The 19,233-nt window shown below is 40.6% G+C and overlaps 1 protein-coding gene across 4 annotated transcripts; it reads left to right on the forward strand.

Moving 5' to 3' along the window:
* Positions 1–1,846: 1,846 nt before the first annotated feature.
* FBXO30 (F-box protein 30) lies at positions 1,847–19,014 on the forward strand. Of its 4 annotated transcripts, none has more exons than XM_039706980.1 (4): positions 1,847–2,019; positions 6,393–6,497; positions 13,157–15,245; positions 16,090–19,014. In XM_039706980.1, exons 3-4 carry the CDS (start codon positions 13,173–13,175, stop codon positions 16,291–16,293), a joined length of 2,277 nt encoding a protein of 758 aa, XP_039562914.1. In that variant the 5' UTR covers positions 1,847–2,019; positions 6,393–6,497; positions 13,157–13,172; the 3' UTR covers positions 16,294–19,014. The 4 variants fall into 4 exon arrangements, with proteins under 4 accessions (XP_039562914.1, XP_039562915.1, XP_039562917.1 ...); XM_039706982.1 differs by lacking the exon at positions 1,847–2,019 and adding an exon at positions 2,192–2,359; XM_039706981.1 differs by lacking the exon at positions 6,393–6,497.
* The last annotated feature ends 219 nt before the right edge of the window (positions 19,015–19,233 follow it).

A 19,233-nucleotide genomic window follows, 5' to 3' on the forward strand; every position in this document is an offset into this window, starting at 1 on the left:
AACAATAGTGGACCAGACACGGATATTAATTTTCCATTTATGAGTAACCAGAACGATGTTCCAGTCATTTTGGATTTAGGCCAGTAGAAAATAATCCCTCCAGTGGTTCACCCAGTGAATCCTCTAAGACCTCCTGGTTTGTAGGTCAGTGGTACTAGCCAAACTGTATGATTAGAACTCGCCTGTTTACATTAAATGGCAGTTCATGAGAATAATGATGATTGTTAGGTGGAATACTATGGGATATGGGACCATGAGCAAGTATATGCACCAGAGCATTAGAGGAGAAACAGACTGTTCCCCGAATGACAGAATGACCAGACAAGTCTCAGCTGAAGTATGAGAAAGGAAGTCCAGGCCACAGAAATTCATTCTCCTCACTCAAAAGAAGCAGTTAAAATAAAAAGCCCTGCTTCTGTCATAGAAGCTCAGCTCCAGCACAGAGCCAGCCAGCCACAAAAGCCCTGCAAGAGCCGTGTAAGGAGCAGCTCAGCCAGCCAGCGAGCACACTGCGCTGTGCCGAGAGCCAGCAGCGCAGCAACCTCACCTGCCCCACAGCAGGCATTGCCAGGAACAGGCAGCTGTGGAAACCAGTGACTGTCTGCAGGGATTCTGCCCAGCAATTTATACAATTGTCTGATGAGCAGATGAAACGATTCTGCTTGGCTTCTCTGAGTCATGATGCCAATCCCTACCATCTTCTGGAGCTCACTTGACTAGATTAATATATACAGATCCTATAATCAAACCTATGAGGGGAAAAAGGGCCTGTCCTCAGGATCAAGGAAGATCAAGGCTGTCATATAAGGGTGGGGCAATCCTGAGAGTGCTTATTATAGGAAGGGTTGGCAATGATGCCTCAATATTAAGGTCATCTTACATTTTGTCTTACACAGCTAACATGGAAATGATTTCTTATTGAAATGAGCCTTGCCTTCATGCTCTCTAAGAGTAAGAAAAACTCTTCTAAGATGATAAATGTCAAACTTGAAAGAGTCACATTTTCACTTACTCCCCACACCTGGGTTAGGTGCTGAGAGATTGAGAGGATCTATTTGGCCAGCTCTTAATCATGTGTAACCTCTCTCCACCAAAAATTCAGAGCAAGGGCAGGGAAATAAGGTCTTCAAAAGCTGGGTGCAGACCAATAAGGTTTTTCTGGAAGTTTATAGAAAAAATAATTTTTTCTTGTCAATTAATCATCCAAGTTAAACTGTTCCCCCCGCCCCTCAGGACTCATAAGACACACTGTAGCCCCTTAAAACACGGCATGCATGTGAGGAGTAAGAATCCCTACAGGGGTAACACCCTGTATAATTCCTACCTAGCTACAGCCTCTTAAAGGGCTGTCTTGCACAGGCTAAAGGGTAGAACCTGCAAAGGAAGGTTCAGCAACCAGCCCCTGTGGGTGCATGGCCATGCTTCTGGGAATAAGTTCTGGATCGTAAGTCTAACACACTCCAGGAAAGGTGTAGAGAACCATTGCCAGTAACACCAAAAGGCGTACTGCGGGGTCACTGACGGCTGGCAGGAAAGGTTTTGTTAGGTGACAGCTTCAGCAAGGCCCAGTGCCTGCAGAGGCCCCGAAAAACTGACTTTGGATACAGGATGGACTGTGTGGGTGATCCAAGGCTGGTGATCCGGCCCCAGGCCCGCGCCACCGGCTGCACAGAGGGCTGGGGAGAGCTGCCGGAGCAGCGACACCGCGGGCAGGGGCAGGGGCAGGGGCAGGGCCGGGCTCAGCCCTGAGGCAGCGGCTCATCCCGCCGCCGCCGTCTCTGCGCACGCGCGCGGGGATGAACGGGCAGGGGCGGGGAGCGCGCGCGCGACATCCGGGCACCCCGCCCCCTCCGCCGAGGAGCAACGGGGCCGCGCCGGAGAGGCGGAGCGAAGCGAGAAGAAGAGAGGAGAAGAGAAGCGGACCGAGTGCGGCGGTGGCCGGAGCCCGGCCGGGGGAAAGCGCGAGGCGCAGCGCAGGCTCCCGCGCCTGCTCCCCTGCCTGCGGAGCGACGGGGACGGGTGAGCCGCCGCCGCTGCTGTCCGCGAGTGCCGGAGAGCCGGGCCCTGCGTCCCGCCCGCGGCCGCGCCCGCTGCCCGGCAGCCGGGCGGTAAACAAATGGCGGCCCGGCGGGGGCCCGAGCGCCCGGGGCCGCCTCCCCGCCGCCACCCGTGACGGGTCGCCGCCGGGCCCGCGGGTGGCGGCGGGCCGAGCTGTGCCGCGGCCGCTTCCTCTGACCCCGCCGTGCTGTCGGGGTGTCGCGATTGCACGTGGGAAGGGCGCGGGGCCGGGGTCTGCCTGGGGCTGTGGAGAACGCAGTCGCCTTTCTGCGTGAAAGGAGGGAGAGCAAATAGTCCAGAGGTATTGCTGAAATCCTTCTCTAATCCCCCGTGTTTGTGTTATTTCGAGTAGATGTGCTCAGCCCATGCGAGAGGTGGTGTTTTCTCTCTTCTCTCAGTCCCTTTTTTAATGGCAGTTTTTTGACGTGCGGTGGAGCCTTTGTTTCCCTCCTTTCTGAAGGTAACGAGGGTTGTGTGGCTGTACCCCTGTAACCCCACGGCCCGGCAGTCAGGGGCGTGCAGGGAGGTGACAGCAGTTTGTTGAACGGCTCGCGTCTTGGAACAGTTGTGTGGCCTCACTTCCAAAAGTTCTAGCGTCGCTGTTGTTCGCAGCAGGTCTTCCAAATTCTTAAGGGAAATAACCCGTGGGCTGGAGAGGTGGCTTTCTTTTGTTCTGTAAAGCTCTACTCGGATTTGGCTGAGGAGCTTTTCATAATCCTCGTTTCCCTTTCGCTGATTGTGTTGTTAATAATGCCAGAGAAGTGTTTGTTAGCATACAAGTCCAAACCCAGTGCCCCTGAAGTAACAGCCTCACCTTGCTTGTGCTAGCACTTAAGGCAAGATATCGCCTCTGCTTTCTGTAGAATTGGTGTGGAGTACTTGATGGTTAAGTCCTGTACCTGGAAACCTGCTGCCTTCTGCTTCACGATGATGTGATACATCTTAACTTGTGCTGTGATTTGGGGGCTTAAGGTGCATGCATGTGGTTTGAGGAGGATCTCAGTTATCTGTGGCCTTCCTCCCTGCAGCCTTCTCCCAGAAGTACAGAAAATATTAGAAGACCTTTGTTGGTAGGCAAGTCGAGTACCTGGAGTACTGAAGTGCACTGGCAGCTTTACTTTGTCTTCTACTCTGTATGCATGTTAATATCTATGTGGAATTTCTCCCCAGTGGTCAAGTTTCATCGAGAGAAGAAATAGATTAGAGAGTGAATTGGGATTGTATTGCAAGATGAGACTTTTTGTGGGGTCTCTTCTCTCATTTGCTTCCAAAGTTAGAAGGTGTTAGAGAACAGGAGAATCCAGGCAGGATGGGCAAAAGTGATGCAAAAACAGTGTTTTTACTCTGCTGCCTGTATATTCTTTCTTTTGCAGTAAAGAAAGTTGTATCTTCTGCATTTACTCAATTAACTTCTTAAATTCGGGTTATATTTCCCTTGCCTCCTACTTCAAAGTTAAAAGTGTAATGGGCAAAATAAGTGCTATGTTCAACAAGCAATGTCTGGCTGGAAAGCTTCTGGACAAGATTTCTGCTTGCTTTTGTACAGCCAGGTTTTTAGGTCATAAGGAGTGTCTACAGCAGAGGGTGTAGTCTACAACTTGGTGAAGAAGAAAGCATATGGTTATTAGTCTTCAAATGAGTTCCTGTGGCTGCTGCAGATTTCAGCTGTGTAAGAAACCCCTGTTTTGCCTTCAGTCCAATTGAGCTAAAAGGAGCAAAATTTCGCTCATATTGATAGACCTGTTTCTTTGGTGGGCTCTGTCTAAAAGGAGGCAAATGCTGTTTGCCTCTGGCAATGAGATCTAGTAGAATAAGGATGGGAGCAGGGAATCATGTATAGTCATCATTGTACTGGTGACAATTTCCCTTCAGTTTCCTTATCTGCATCATGAGAATAAAGATAATGTATCTTTTGGTGAGATGGTTAGATTGTGTAAGGGGTGGTAAGTATTCCTGGACAGACCAGGAAGAAACAAATATTTACATTATTGATGGTTACAGAGAAATCTGTGTAAGCTGTCCGAAGTGTCAGGGCACTGTCTAATCTCAATAATGAATGAAGGAAAAAGACTGAAAAGTCTTGTAATATAAACTGATCTGAAACAGGCCAAGAGAGTTAAAATGGCAGGGGAGCTCTAGACTCTGACTTACTTTGCAAGTTTTTAATAGTTTCTGATGTGACACTTGGTGTCTTATTATAATCTTTTAGTAATCTTTTGGTGCTGTTTGAAGCTTCAGGACCCTGCAAACCCCTACAGTCAATACAACATCCACTTGAGTAGATCGTGCTCTTTCTTACCAAATGTCCAACATTGATCTGAGCTCTTAATGTGAGATCACGATCAAAAAATTATGGGTCTAAACTTAAGACTTGAGAATGAGAGGCATGGTGAGGTAAGTTTTTGAGTGGTGTAGTTACAGCTGTTCTTGTAAAACTTTAGGTAGTGGTTCAGGCTGAGTGTGATACCTGGTTCAGACTGCTGCAGAGGTGCTGGAAGGTGGGTGGTGTTTTGTTGAAGTTCAGGCTCTTATTTGTCTATTTAGAAACTTCTCTAGTACAAACTGTAAATTTCCAAAAGTCCTGCTTGACAGAGAAATTTGTTGTTGTGATAGATTCATTGCAAACAGGATCTTTATAGGAGTGTGCTTTATTGGCAAAGCTTTAATGCTCTTACAAAACCTTGTTTTGTCTGAGTCACTGTTGTCACCAGATAAGGAATGTGTTTGGATAGGATCGTTCAGCTGGAGTCCTTGGGCAAAAAGAAATAGCATCAAGCCTGTTGACATTTGGAAAAGGTGGTCTAAATTATATTAGAGGTAACAAATTGATGAATAACCGTATGTCCTAAAATGCTGTACAAACTTGTAGTGAAGATGTTGGTGTTTTCCAGTTCTTCATTCATGTTAGAAACATATTGAAAAAGCTAGTATAACATGCTCACTATGAGTTATATTCCTAGCTTTCTGTCAACTGTTTGGGATAGTTGAGGTTTTATTTAGATAATAGTTTTATTTAAAACTGTAATTTTTTTACTGTTTTGTTGGTCTTAAAACCAAGCAGCTTGGAAGGGGGAAAAGCCTGACAGTTGCTGCAAAAAGTGTCTTTGATTTGATAAGAAAGGGAAATACCTGAAAATAGAATTAAGTTGTTAAAACTTTGTCTTATAATATCAAATATTTTTAGTTTACTTCAAATTTTTCAAAATATTTTGAGACAAAATACTTTCTACTTCAGTGTAATCTGATAAGGTATCCTTGTGGGTATGTCTGTTAAATTTTTTTTTGTGTACTGTCTATTTTGCTACATATTTGTCAGGCCATTATCTACTAACAAGGGTATATTTTTAACAGAAAAAATAATATGGATAGAATACATCGTTTTGCACTTCAGTGTAGGATGTTGGAGAGAAGTTGCTTTCATGGTCTATTTACTTTAAAGTTGTTTTCTCATTTTGCCATGGAACCTAGTTGAACTTGTGTAGTAAGAACTGAAACAGTATATTAATGAGATGTTTGGCCTGATTTCTGTAAGTATGCAGAGGTCAGGAATTCTTCAGCAGCAGCATGTATGAATTAAAATATTACGTAAGAAGGATTTATTTTTGGCTTCTTTTGGGTGGTTAAAACTACCTACTGTAATACAGAACGCATTATTTTTTTCCAGTAGTTCTGTTTCTGGTTACTGAGAAATAGCTTATTTTCTTTCCTGCTTTTCTGGAGGATTTGTGAATTGGTCTTGGGATAAGAATATCATTGTTCCTTTGGGCATATCACCTCGATTTCACCTCTCTCAAGTTTTAGTGGTAATCCTTGGGAATGAAAGAATGGAAGAAGCATCTTGTTACAGTAAAAAGCTTTTTAATAGTAAGCAACTGCTCAGTAAGTTCCCATGTATGAAGACTGAAGATGGACAAATTTTAACTAGACTAAAATGAAGTTTGTAAAAGGATCTAAATTTATTTATTTCTTTTAGTTCTCCAGCTGTTGCAATCTTTCATATAAGTTTAGGGGTTTTTTTTTCCCCTGAAGTGGTCAAAGCAGTGAATTAAGTGCAGTAGCTCAGAATAATAACTTTTAATAATCTCTTACAGCCTTAAATATAATTAGGTTACCATCCAGTGTGACTAACAGCTAGCAATAAGCTAAAATGACAGAAATTAGGTTGTACTTGGGAAGTCTATTAAAAACTTGTTTATAGTTCCATAAATTCTAAAAAAAATTTCAGTGTTTGTAGCCCCAGACAGTGTAAGCACATGACCTTTTCAGGGGATTGTACATACAGAAAGTAATGTTCACCTGAAATGAAACCTTACTTCTGATCTCATTTCTTGCAGAATCTGCAGCAATCGAGGAGTCACACTGTGTTCAAGTTCAGAAGTGCTTTACACATGAAATCTACTGGCTCTCTAGCTGATTCTGCCCAGTCACCACCTCAACAGGTAGAGTGCTTTTGTGCCTGAGCCATGCAGCAAGTGTAGCTGTTCCTCGTGCTGTTGTCCTGTGTCCGTGTGTGCCCAAAGGCACATTGAGGTCTTTGGGTTTCTTCTCTTGGAAATCTGTCAGGGAAGCAAGAATGCATGGCAGATCTGTCACAAAAGTACTCTAAAGAAAAGCCTAGTAGTTTTGCTTTTGATTTTTAGCACTCTTAACTGAGTTTAAAAAGGTTAAAAGAAAGTGTGCTGTCATTTCATCAGAGCTTCTGTTCTAAAATGTAACAAAGCCAGGCAGGTAGGGCATCAGGGGAGGGTCCACTTCAGTCCAAGCAGTGTTTTGCTTTGGCTCTTTTCCCCTTGAATTCTACTTTTTTTTTTTTTTTTTTCTGGCCGCAATGATTTGGGAGGAAATAATTGCACTGTATTCTGTGAATTGTAGGAAGATGGTTTGCCACTAGGAAGAAAGGATATTTGGGAAAGCCTTCTTTATAAGGTTGGCATAAAAAAGGTTGCAATTCCCTATAATTCTAGTGTTCACTATTTCTGCTATAGTTAGAGATTTCTCTTTTTCTGGTGTGGTTTGTTTGTGAGGTGGATAGGTAACTTTGATTTATGCTTAAGAAAGCAGCTAGTATATAGTCCTTCAGTGCTAGACCACTGATAAAACTAGAATCTTTCCAGAAGTGTGTGTTCCCCTGAGGTTTTTTTTTCCTTCCAGTAAAAAGCCATGTTTTAGTGTAAACTTTTTCTGCCTCTTTTGTGAAATACATAATAATAGCTGGAGACTACAATGGTAATGGTTGAAGTAGCGTCCTGCTTACATAGTAGTTTGGGCTTTAGTAATAGGAGCTCTTTTCATGTTTTCAGTGATTAACAATAAATTAATGTAAACTTGTTCTACTATATTCAGTATGTGCAGTCACTACCAGCCAGGGAAGATGCTCTCATCTTTGTTGTGGATGAATTTGTGTTTGAGAATGCAGTGAACACTCATCCATCCAACTGTTTTGAATGTGGTTTTAGCTTCCCTGGTCTACCTTGTTGTGACAGAAATCAGGGTTGTCCTGATGAACGTAGGGGTAGGGGGTGGTAATTAGTATCGTGTAAGGTTGAGAATTTAAATTCGGCATCTGAGAGAGAAGCTCCTAACAGAAACCTGGGAAGAAGGTGGAAGATATACAGCTGTCTCTTCTGATGCCTTGGACTGGCTGCCTTGAACAGAGGCTTGACAGAGTTAAAGTGAGCATTTATTAAAGGCCTTTAGCAGGTACACCTTGGGCAGGGCAGGAGCCTCACAGAGGCTGTATTCAGGATGGATGATGGTCATGAGTTTTTTTGGCAGATACAAGTTTAGTCTATTTGCATATCGGGTTAATTGTCCAATTACAGCTTCAGGTAATGAAGTCACACTCCCCTAGTTTGCTCCCCCCCAATTTACTTTTGTCCATACTTTTCAGGCCTGAGGCTGTGATGATGACCTTGGTTCTCAGGCCTGGAAGGATTGTTTTGTCTGGCCAAACTGTGATGAGGACTAACTAACTCTGTATGGAGTTCAGAGTTATAGACTAATGCAGTACAGGATCTGAAAACTATAAAAGCTGAAACTTACGGCATCACTTCTGCAGTGTCCAAAACAGAAGGGAAATTTTTAGTATGGAAGTTTTTAAAATTTTTTGCATGTATTTGCTTGTGGGTGGATTTGGATGCTCCTGGGAGTTTAAACCTGTAATACAGCTTGTGTGTGTCTAGTCTTCTACTTCCTTGAAGCAGTAACTTAAGAACCTGTTGGTCTCTTCAGTTGAATTTGATAGAAGAGTCTTAAAGGTAGTTGAGCTTCATAGATTTGATGAAAAATAGGGGGCTGTGTAATGGAGAACTCCAATGGAAGTAATGGTTGCTGTGATTTCCTGTCTTATTGGCTCCAAAGTATTCATGTAGGAGAGAGTGAGCAAGCAGGCTTTGGGTTTGATAATACTAAGTACAGATTTTGTGGTATAGAAGAAAGTGAGAGCTCACACTTGCAGCTGAAGCATTGTGTGTATCTGAAACCCTTATTATGCTATTTTAATGTTTGTGTTACAACAGCAACTGGAAATCACGTGGCTGTAGCAGCTGGAATTTTAATCCTTTTAATTATGACAGATTTTCAAAGCATGTTCTGGCTGATTTAGTCAGCTGACTGTATAGTATGTACAATAACATCAAGTGATGGCACAAATTCTGAGAGCAGTGGTCACCTCACTGGAACGGGATGTATTTTTAGGTTTCTCTGCTAGTAACAGTCAAGTGTATGTACTTCAGCACCCTGAACTGGAGGAACTGAAGCTGGTTGCTGACACTACACTATCAGAAAAGGACAGCTGTTCATTCTTCTGTAGTCATTGATCTGACACTGTCTTCTGACCATATTGTGACAAGGAACACAGTGGGATATAAACTCTGTAAATATTATTGGTGTTCCAACAACAGGTATTTTTCTTTATGTCAGCAATGACATTCTTTGTTAGCCCTTTCAGTTTGCTGCATTAGAGGAAATAAAAAGACTTCTTACCTCCAGCGAGAATTTTATCTCCCCTTTACCGAACAGGTTTTTTCTTTACAAAGCAATATTTGGGAAGAGGGTGGTTCTTGTTCTCAGTATAGTACTAATGATATATTGGTCGTGGTTCTTTAATGCGAAATTATTCATATGTGAATGCTCTTAATCTATGAATGAAAGAGGTGCTAAGTTCTGTGATTTACAAAGTTGGCTTACAAAATAGAATGAGTCATGGCCATTTGCTGATTAATCAGTGTGCTAATTCTTGAGGTCTTATCTATTTATTTTACCAGTTTTATAGGTCATTTGTTTTTTGTTGTCATTTGTTTTTTGTTTTTTGTTTTCGTTTTTTTTTTTTTTGTCTGTGGACCTAATTGCAATTTAAGAATTGAATTATACCAGAAGCAGAAAGTAGTTCAAGCAGTTCAGGAATTCATGACTGCCCAAAACAGCTTTTGAGTTTGAAGCTCAAACATTAAAATTAAATACGCATAAAAGGATATTTAATGTATTTAAAGGGACTTTGTAGTAACTCATAAATAAAATGCAACATTCTGACAAAATTGAAGTTTTGCAGTAGTTAAGCGGAATGCAGAATTTTAGTAAATGTTCTGCTACTTCATCTATTTCATTTACTGATGTCTGAAGATATTTTAAATTATATGTTTAGGAAATGAGCCAAAGGATTTGAATTTTAAGATAAATGGCAATTAATATCAAGCTTCTAGGTGACCAGTAAAATTCTTGTTTGTAGAAACTGAGAGAATAAGTTACTTCATCTAATTAATCGACTTTGTGCATAACTGTTTCTCGATAAAACAACCTGAAGCATCTGTAATAGAACAAATTAGCATCTAGCTATTGATAGGGCTTGGGATTTTAGTGTCAGCTTTGGCTTTCATACACTGTCTGTTAGTGATACTCGATGTTTTCACTAGATTTTGTTTCCTTCTTACTTTGAAAGGTCATTTGCTGATATGAAATAATCAAGTTTTGATGAATATTAGCTTATGACTGAAAGGAGTTCAGGAGCCTGAGAAAAGTCAGTATCATTGTGCAACTCAAGTTTCACAATCTGACTTGTAAAGACCAAGATAGTGTGCTGGGGAGGAAGATGTTTTACTGTCTTAATAGAATGTTCTGTGTAAGCTCAGGCTATTTAAAGATACTATTTAATGATGGTTGACTAATTTAGGGTATGTCTCCAGAAACGGTGCAGGCAAACACGAGCTCAGTGTGACTGTGTTCTGAGCTGCTGCATGTGGGCCAGTTTTGGCCTAGAAGCAGTAGAATAGTGCTGGCTTGGCAGTGTGTGCCATTTATCCAACATAATTGACATATGTCCCCCTTCTGGGTTGAGTGAAGGTGGCTCATTCACCTTGCCCAAAATCTGTACAATTTTGGCCCAAATTGCTGTCATGTGACACATCTTGACATGATCTGATGGTGCTGATGTGAAATTCCCACTGAAGTGCAAGTGTCACAGTCGGTATGGAATGGCTGCAGACAGCCATGAGGGTCTGGAAAGGACGTGTGTCTGCAGCCGCTCCACACGCCGGGTTGTGCCCAGCATGGAGCCCCGGGGCAGCCCAGGCCTGCCCCTGGCTGCTGTCAGACTGTACCCAGCTTTTCCACCCGTGGAAAGGGCATTGGCAGCTCATGACATGAGTGCTCTCTCTTCACCTGGGGTGCTGTCAAGTGGGTGGTGAAGCTGCTCGATAGGGTGAGAGCATGCATGAACCCCACAGTGAGGCAGAGGCCATCCCGGGTACCCTCATGGGCTGGTGAGACCTGTGCAGCTGAGCCCAGTTAGCAGCACACTGTCCCATGTTAAGAGAGTCATAGGTACTCCTGCCCTGAGCACAGACGTGTGCTGCTCTCCCAGTGACTCACTTCTGGCCAGCTCGAAGTGAGCAGGCTGTTGCTTTATGGGAGCAGGACTCTGTTTAGATAGATGAAGTAGGGGCTGGGCTCTCTAAAGACGCTGGCATTATACACTAGCAATTGTCTTTTTCAGTACTGTTTCCATTTTGTCTTATTCACTTTAAAATACACACATAACCTCAGAGCTTCCTTTTGATCTCTGTTCACCTGTTGACTTGAGGAGGAGTAGCTTGGTTTCAGTATTGATGGAAATTTCTGAGATTTTCTTTGGTCTAGCAGCAGGCCACGGTATTTGGCAAGAATTACTCAGAGAGGGCTTTGCTGGAAGAACTAAAATTATCTTCAGAGAAGTCAAATAATTTTTTCATTCTTTATTGAACATGTTTCATCTCTTTGTAGTAGATGCTATCTGATTTAATTTGCAAGTCAAAGGAAGGTTGTGTGCCAGAGATGTTTGCAAAAATGTTGAACAAGTCAGTCACTGAGTCCAGCGACTGATATGCTTGACAGTTTATTTGAAACTTACTGTTACTCAGTATATAAATGCTAAGGTATGGCGGGGGAAATTCAGCTGTGTTTTGCCTGCTAAGTGTAGCACATATGCTTTTTTGTTAAAAGTGTTCAGGAGAGTGGGTGGCTAAAATATTTAAGTTATCCAAATTACGAAGCATGGGGGGATGAGGACTGATTGCTGCTTAAAGTTGGCATGAATTTCAAAGCATTATAAAAGAATACAAGTGAGTGAGGTGTCACATATATTTCTGTTTAAATGCTTTAGATTATTTAAAGTGGAGTGTCTAAAAGGCGCTTTTGTTTCCTTTTGCCTTCAGTTTTAAGAGAAGCAGTTCTCTTTTTATAGTTTAGAGTAATTTTAATTTTAGAAGGTTTAATGCATTAAACCTGAAGTGTTTAGTCTAAAGACAATGCATGAGAGCACTTGTTAGCAGAATAAGGAACCATTTTTATTAACCTAAATTATTTGGACATTTTATTTCTCAAGAAAATTGCTAGAGGGAGAGAAGTAAGGAAAAGATGGAATGAGCAAGGTATTTTTGAAACAGTATTTTTGAGATTTGGCTCTGTACAAGCCATTCACTGATACCTCTGAACTTTAATCCCTGCTGATATTACTTCTAAGAGGGAGTTTGTAAGTTTGTAAGAGCATAGGGGAGATCTTGGTAACTTGTGTGGGTCTACACTCCAGCTGGTGAGCTGTTCCAGACTTTCTCAAAGTATGATACAAAGAGACAAAGTTTACTGCTCTTCTTTTTTTTCTTTGGTTTTTATTTTTCCACAAGAAAGAATTGAATTTTTTGTTGGTGTCAATGTGTTGTAGATTGCACCATGGATGTATATGTATTTTGATTTTTATTGCTGTTTGGCCTTGTTATGCAGAGTTGTTGATATCCTCACACTTTGAATTGCTGGTATTGTGATCAGGGCGGCCATGGGATGCATTAAAAAATTGCCTTTTGTGGGTTGAAGTGGACATATAGATAGGACCATGTAGGCAACTGAAGTTTTGTGTAAATGTTTGCAGTGATATAAAAGGACTTATTTAATATGTAGTGTAATTATGTAGTATTATTTGCTACTCTTGTACAACAACTACTGTGGAAAATAAAGGGAGGGGGCTATAGGCTTTAGATGATGAAAAAGAAGTTGTTGTAAAGGACTGCAGTCTGTCAGAAACAGGGAGTGGGGAGAGAATGGGACATGGCATAGAATTGAGATCCTCGCTGAAAGCTGCAGATTGCCTTAAACAGAACTACAAGAAGAGGGTGCCAGCAGCTTAGGTGGTAGCAGGCACCCTGGGGAACAGGTTGCCTCTGTTTAACTTAGAGAATTTGACATGAGGATGAATCTGGTTTGCTTTATTTTGTCTCTGTACTCTGTGCAATTGTATAGTTTATAATTGTTGGCTGCATAGTCAAAGATCATGTTTTGTTTTTTATGGAATGATCTTTTTGCAATGAGCAGGGAAAAGGGGCTATTCCACAGTGAAGGATTATACAACATTTTTACTGAAGTTGCATATGTTAGACCTGGGCTCTGATGCAAATGTGTATTTTTTTAATTTTCAGCTTAACTTTTAAGCACCAGTTCTTTGAAATAAGATGTTACATACATGTTTTCTTAAAATGTCTACTGATCAAGCATGCAAAACTGCAAATAGTAGCTAGTAAATATTAACAACATTGAGTTAATATTCTATGCTGTTGTCTCTTTTCTCTTTACTCAGAATTGGATTTACAGTCATGGAGGAACATCAGCAACACTTACACTGTGTGAACTGTGTCAGCCGTCGTTGTATGACCAGACCAGAGCCGGGCATTTCCTGTGATTTGATTGGCTGCCCCTTAGTTTGTGGAGCAGTTTTTCACTCATGTAAAGCTGAGGAACATCGCATGCTATGTCCACTTGAAAGAGTGCCTTGTTTGAATAGTGGCTTTGGATGTCCCTTCATAGTAGCCCGAAATAAAATTGCTGATCATCTAGAAGTTTGTCCTGCAAGCGTGGTATGTTGTACCATGGAGTGGAATAGATGGCCAGTCAGTTATGCTGACCGAAAATCCTACGAAAACCTGAGTAAAGATGTTGATGAAGTGGAGCAGCTAGATATGGCTTTGGCTCTTCAAGACCAGCGCATGTTATTAGAATCACTTAAAGTAGCAACTATGATGTCAAAAGCAGGTGATCAAATACCAGAATCCAGAGAGCAAACCTCTGTCAAACCAAATGCCCCCGATACAGTGCATACCAACGGTTTGATGCCTGTAGATGAAGAGTCCTATGGTGCACTTTATCAAGCTACTGTAGAAACAACGAGGAGTTTAGCTGCTGCTCTGGATATCCTGAACACAGCTACAAGGGACATTGGTATGTTAAGTTCAAACCTCTGCATTTCACCACATGAAATGAAAGAAGATCCCAAGATTAAAGAACAAGCTTCTAGTGGCGTTATTCAGGATAAAAAGTCTGACTCTGAAAATCCAGATGAAGATAATGTAGGAGCGGTTGGGGGAATTAACTTGGATAGCCTGAGTCAAAATTCACAAATGGAGCAAAATGGTTCTTGTGATATTTGTTATGATGTAGTGCAAAACCATGACTTAAATTTAAACCCTAGTAACTCCTCACTTTTGTGTAATGGCTTTCATGTAGAAAATGAATGTTCAAAGGTGTTGGACCACAGTGAAGATCTTGGTGTATCTAATTCAAAACCATCCAGTGTAGCAAATGGTGAATGTACTGCATCTCATGATGATGAAGCATTACAGTCTTGCAGCTCCTGCCCTGTAACAGCACAAGTTGAAGTAATACCAGCTGATCACTTAGTTAATGGCAATGCTAATAATGTACTGCTTCCCCATAATGCTAATGAAGAAGAAATGTTGGAGAGACAAGCAGAGCAAGAAAGATTGAGAAACATAGATGCATTTTCACTTTTACGGCATCGATCGTACAGATTCCTTGTTAACCATTATTGGTCGACACCAAAAGAAGACAAAGCTGTTGATACATCAGATTTGGAGATAACAGAAGATCCTATGGGTCTTCAGGGAATTGATCTAATCACTGCAGCTCTGTTGTTTTGCCTAGGAGATTCTCCCGGAGGTAGGGGGATATCAGAAAGTCGTGCTGTCGATGTGTATCACGTTGACTTTGGGACCCAGACGTTTTCTCTCCCATCTGCTATATTGGCCACAAATACAATGGTGGGGGAAATAGCTTCAGCTTCTGCATGTGATCATGCCAACCCACAGCTCTCAAATCCAAGTCCATTCCAGACCCTTGGATTGGATTTGGTATTGGAATATGTGGCTAGATACCAAACAAAACAGCGTTCAATGTTTACATTTGTTTGTGGACAGTTGTTTAGAAGGAATGAATTTTCGTCGCATTTTAAGAATGTGCATGGAGACATTCATGCTGGCCTTAATGGCTGGATGGAGCAGAGGTGTCCTTTGGCATATTATGGGTGCACATATTCTCAACGAAGGTTTTGCCCTTCAACACAAGGGGCAAAAATTATTCATGACCGCCACTTACGGTCATTTGGAGTTCAGCCTTGTATATCCACAGTATTAGTAGAACCAGCAAAAAGCTGCTTAATTGGACTACACAATGACCATCTGAGTAGTCTACCTTTTGAGGTGCTGCAGCACATTGCTAGTTTTCTAGATGGCTTTAGCTTATGTCAGCTTTCAAGAGTGTCACGTTTAATGAGAGATGTGTGTGGAAGCTTGCTTCAAGCACGTGGAATGGTGATACTGCTTTGGGAGAAGAGAAAGTGCCCAGAAGGAAGTTCTTGGCAGGTAAAAGAAAAGGTAAGTTTTTGGTTTTTTTTTTTGTTTGAAGGTGAAAGTATTCTATTGGTCCTGTTTCTGGTTTTTCTCTTAATATTATGTCTGTTACTACTGGATTTTGGTGTAATAACTTTTCAAGAAAGAGATTGTTGCATAGAAAAAGTGAAAATTGCTGCAGGTTGTCTCAGTCTTTTCCACACTTCAAGAAATAGAAGTATAGTCTGTATAGCTTTTGCTGTATGTAAGTAAATTAACTTCTGTTTTTTCCAATATTTTAAAATGTTAAAAGATTATTTGATTATTTGCTTTAAGATCAATATTCCATAGAAGTGGGAAAGCTGCCTACAAAGTTTGCTTTTCTTGCCTGTGTAGTGTTTACAGCAATTTTTATTTTCAAGTCTGTTGAGATCATATCTATTGCCTTGGTACTGAATGCCTTAAACACTGAAATAATGTATAACCTTTGGACCTTTGGTAAAACCTGCATTACACAAAGGTCATCCATTCTCCCCAACCCAAACTGCAAAATATTTGCAGCACTCATTTGGAGGTGCACAACTTGATAAGCAACAAACTGTTGTGGCTGGTCTTAAAATACCTTATAATTTAACTTCCGATTGTATCTATTTTGTGGACACAAAAAATATTGCCTTTATTTTTCCAAGTATTCAGAGTTGTCTTGGAGTCTGAATCAGCCTAATAGGTTCTAATACTAAGTTCTGTATAGTGTATTTTTGTCATGTTGATTTTTAGTATGAGTTATTGGCAACATTATCTGAAAGTTCTGTAGTGCAAGCGCGTGATTTCCTGCTCTGAGCTCAGGTGTCTTGAAGCACTGTGAGCCTAAGTGCAGCTTGTTTCCTAGGTTTGGCGCTTCAGTACAGCCTTTTGTACTGTGAACGAGTGGAAGTTTGCTGACATCGTGAGCATGGCTGACCACCTGAAGAAGTGTAGCTACAACGCTGTGGAGAGAAGAGAGGAGGCTGTGCCGCTGCCGTGCATGTGTGTGACGCGAGAGCTCACCAAGGAGGGACGGTCACTGCGCTCTGTTTTGAAGCCAGTACTTTAAGTGCTGCACCACTCCAATTGCACATACACTCAAGCACCTGATGTAACCTCGGTAATATTACGAGACACTTTATTAATGTACTAAAGATACTTTCTAGCTAAATCTACTCTGTCACTGTGTATATAAGGTTTGAAGTGACATTTATTTTTTATAATACTGTTTAGCTGGAAAGTAATGAAAGTTGCCTTAATGTTTGAAAAATTCGGAACTTGCTGGACAGGGTAGTTTTATCTAACTTATGTAATTTAAGAACAAAATCCTAAGGTGTGTTTTCTGATTCACTGGTGCCCATGTAGCTGTTGACTCATAACATTTCAAAAATGGCCTCTAAATGGTATCCACATTTGGATAGGAAACACTGAATTGTAGTGAGAGAGAAGTCCTGTCCAAATCCTGTACCTTCTGTGTTTGTTTTTTTTTTTTTTAAACAAATTATAATCCAAATATTTGAAAGATAAGGAAGAATTCAAAACTTTATAATAGATGTCTCAAACACAGCTTTTAAGCACATCTTTTCTCATTAAATCAGTGTTCTAGTGCTCTTCCTAGTTAACAGGTGATCTAGGATCAGCTTTTTTCAAAAGAAAGGTTTTTTAGGAATGGTATAAGTGAACTCAGAATTACAGCAGCTTAATTTTTAGTACAACTTTGTTTTGACATGTCACCAATTGCTATTTTTCTCTTCTGAACTCTTAACAAGTTGTTTTACTTCTGGGAGCAAAACTTTTAGAGCTAAAACCATGGAATACTATTTTTTACTCTCACACCTACAGTAATATCAATGTCAAATGTTCAGAAAATTTTTCCTTGTCCTGCAGTTGGCTGAGGGTTAAATTGCTTGAGCAGTCAGAAATTCAAAGTATGTGATGAACAGTTATGAATTTATAGTGCAGCTAATGAAAGGGCTTTACTTGTTCTGTGGTATTGTGACATGTATTGTCTCATATTCTGTTAATTTGTCTATAAAAATGCTGCTTTTCTAAGGAGCATTTTAAATTACTGGTATGTATAGCAAATGTATCATCTTCATAAGATGAGACATGATTTGTTAGTTGTATAAGGCGTATCAGAAATGTTATGTTAATCCACATTTGTTAAACCAATAACTCCAATTTGCTTCCAGTCTTCCATAAGAAAAGATCTTAAAAAGCATTTGTGAACAGAGAATACATGCTTTGAAAAATGGCCTGGTATAGCAAAACTTTAATAACTTGAACTGACTTTCCAACTTGTTTGTATTACTGTTGGTGTCTCTAGCCTGTTGCACTTAGCAACTGTGCCACAAAACTAAAACAGAAAGAGACCAGAGCTTGGAACAAAGAAATACCGTGTGTATTTCCATTATAGGAAAAAAAAAAAGAGATTAGTAAGGAGGAGATGTTTACAAAAATGGCTAAATTTATTACTTGTAATTTCTGTACCGGACACTTGTTTATGGCTAATCTGGCTGCAGTTCACAGCTTTGGTATCCGTGCATTTCCCATTCTGGATTCAGTCCAGCTAAACATTCACTGCCTTTTTTTCTATTCAGAGTGCTACAGGTGCCCAGAAAAAAAAGCCCAAAAAACAGTGCCATGAGTTGAAATTATAAGAACTCAAATAGAAGCTTTGCCTAGATCTTCAAACTGCATGTTCTCATTCCACAACTTCTCTTCTTTATTGTGTAAAGAGGAGAAAGGAGTAAACCCTCTACAGAAGTTAGCAACGTTTGCAGTAATTCTTAGCTGTTACCAGAGTTATCTGGAAAGGAGAATTTAGATTCAAGTACAGATCTGACTATACCAACTCTGTTTTAGGTAGGAATCTTACACCCCCAGCCTGGTTCTTTGAATGCGTTGAAATGCTCGTTACCCACAAATTCTTCAGTACACAAGGCAGGAGATTTTCATCAGTTCTTGTCTTTCAGCTCTAATGGCTCCTTGCTGCTGCTCTTCAGTGTTTAAAAGTAGTTGTGTGACTGGAAGGATCCTGAAAGTTGAGGAGATAATGCTCGCATTTATGGCTAAATCTACTTCAAAACATCTGTCTTGGGTTACTGGTATCTTTTAGTGAGCAATGTGGTGGTTTTGGTACTCTGCATTCTTTGTAACTCCCCAGAACCCTGCTAAGTACAGTAGGCAGGTACGTGTCTTGGTGCTTATGGAAAAGAGGATGTTCAGTTAGAGGAACTGGTGTTAGAACCTCGCTTGTAGCACAGTGCAGAACTGCATTGAAAGTATCATCAGTTGTTGATCTATTAAAGTGAACTTTTAAAGTACTCTTTTTAAGAAATAACACTATTTCTCAATACATGCACTTTTTTTTTCAAATGTAGATACAGGCTTTTTTGTTAAATTAGTTTATTTTTTATGAGAATCCAGAGCTATTAAAATATCAATGTTGTAAACAACATATCTGCCTTGTAAACTGCTCCAAATGCAGAAATACAGTATACTTAGGATAAAACTTTTTTTTACACTGCTATGCAGTTTGTAAAACATCTATGGTGTATAGTCAGTCTATCAAAATGTGACCTGTTCACATTTGCCCTTGAATTTTAAAAATGTCATATCCCTTTCCTGGTACATGTTCCATACAGCATATATAGACAGCTGTTCCAGTCTTTCTTTTACTTGATACCACATTGCTACTTTGTTTAAGATGTTATGTTTTCAATCATTATGCAATATTTTTTTCAATGTCTGTTGAAATCTCAATAAAACTTTTGGAGTTTCTCTTTTAGTATGATGGTATTTTCTTTAAAGCTCATCCCCAGCCTTTGGGTGTTCAAGCATGGTGCTCAGTGTCTCCCTATAGGATTCCAGTAAGTACTCCAAAAGTAAAGTTACTTATGGGTAACTATTTACAAACATTCAAACATTGCATAATTTAGAAATTATTAATATTCATACACATTTCAGTATGAAGATTGGTCATTCATTTTCAGGTTATCTACCCATT

This window comes from Passer montanus, unplaced genomic scaffold (genome assembly GCF_014805655.1).
Source record: "Passer montanus isolate IOZ18808 unplaced genomic scaffold, ASM1480565v1 scaffold2, whole genome shotgun sequence".
In the NCBI taxonomy this organism is placed as follows: Eukaryota; Metazoa; Chordata; class Aves; order Passeriformes; family Passeridae; genus Passer; species Passer montanus.

Bases quoted from the DNA above. Each gene is read 5' to 3' on its own strand.
- FBXO30 (XM_039706980.1), top strand. From the start codon at position 13,173: ATGGAGGAACATCAGCAACACTTACACTGTGTGAACTGTGTCAGCCGT. The intron at 15,246-16,089 runs GTAAGTTTTTGG...CTTGTTTCCTAG, and splicing joins CTTGGCAGGTAAAAGAAAAG to GTTTGGCGCTTCAGTACAGC.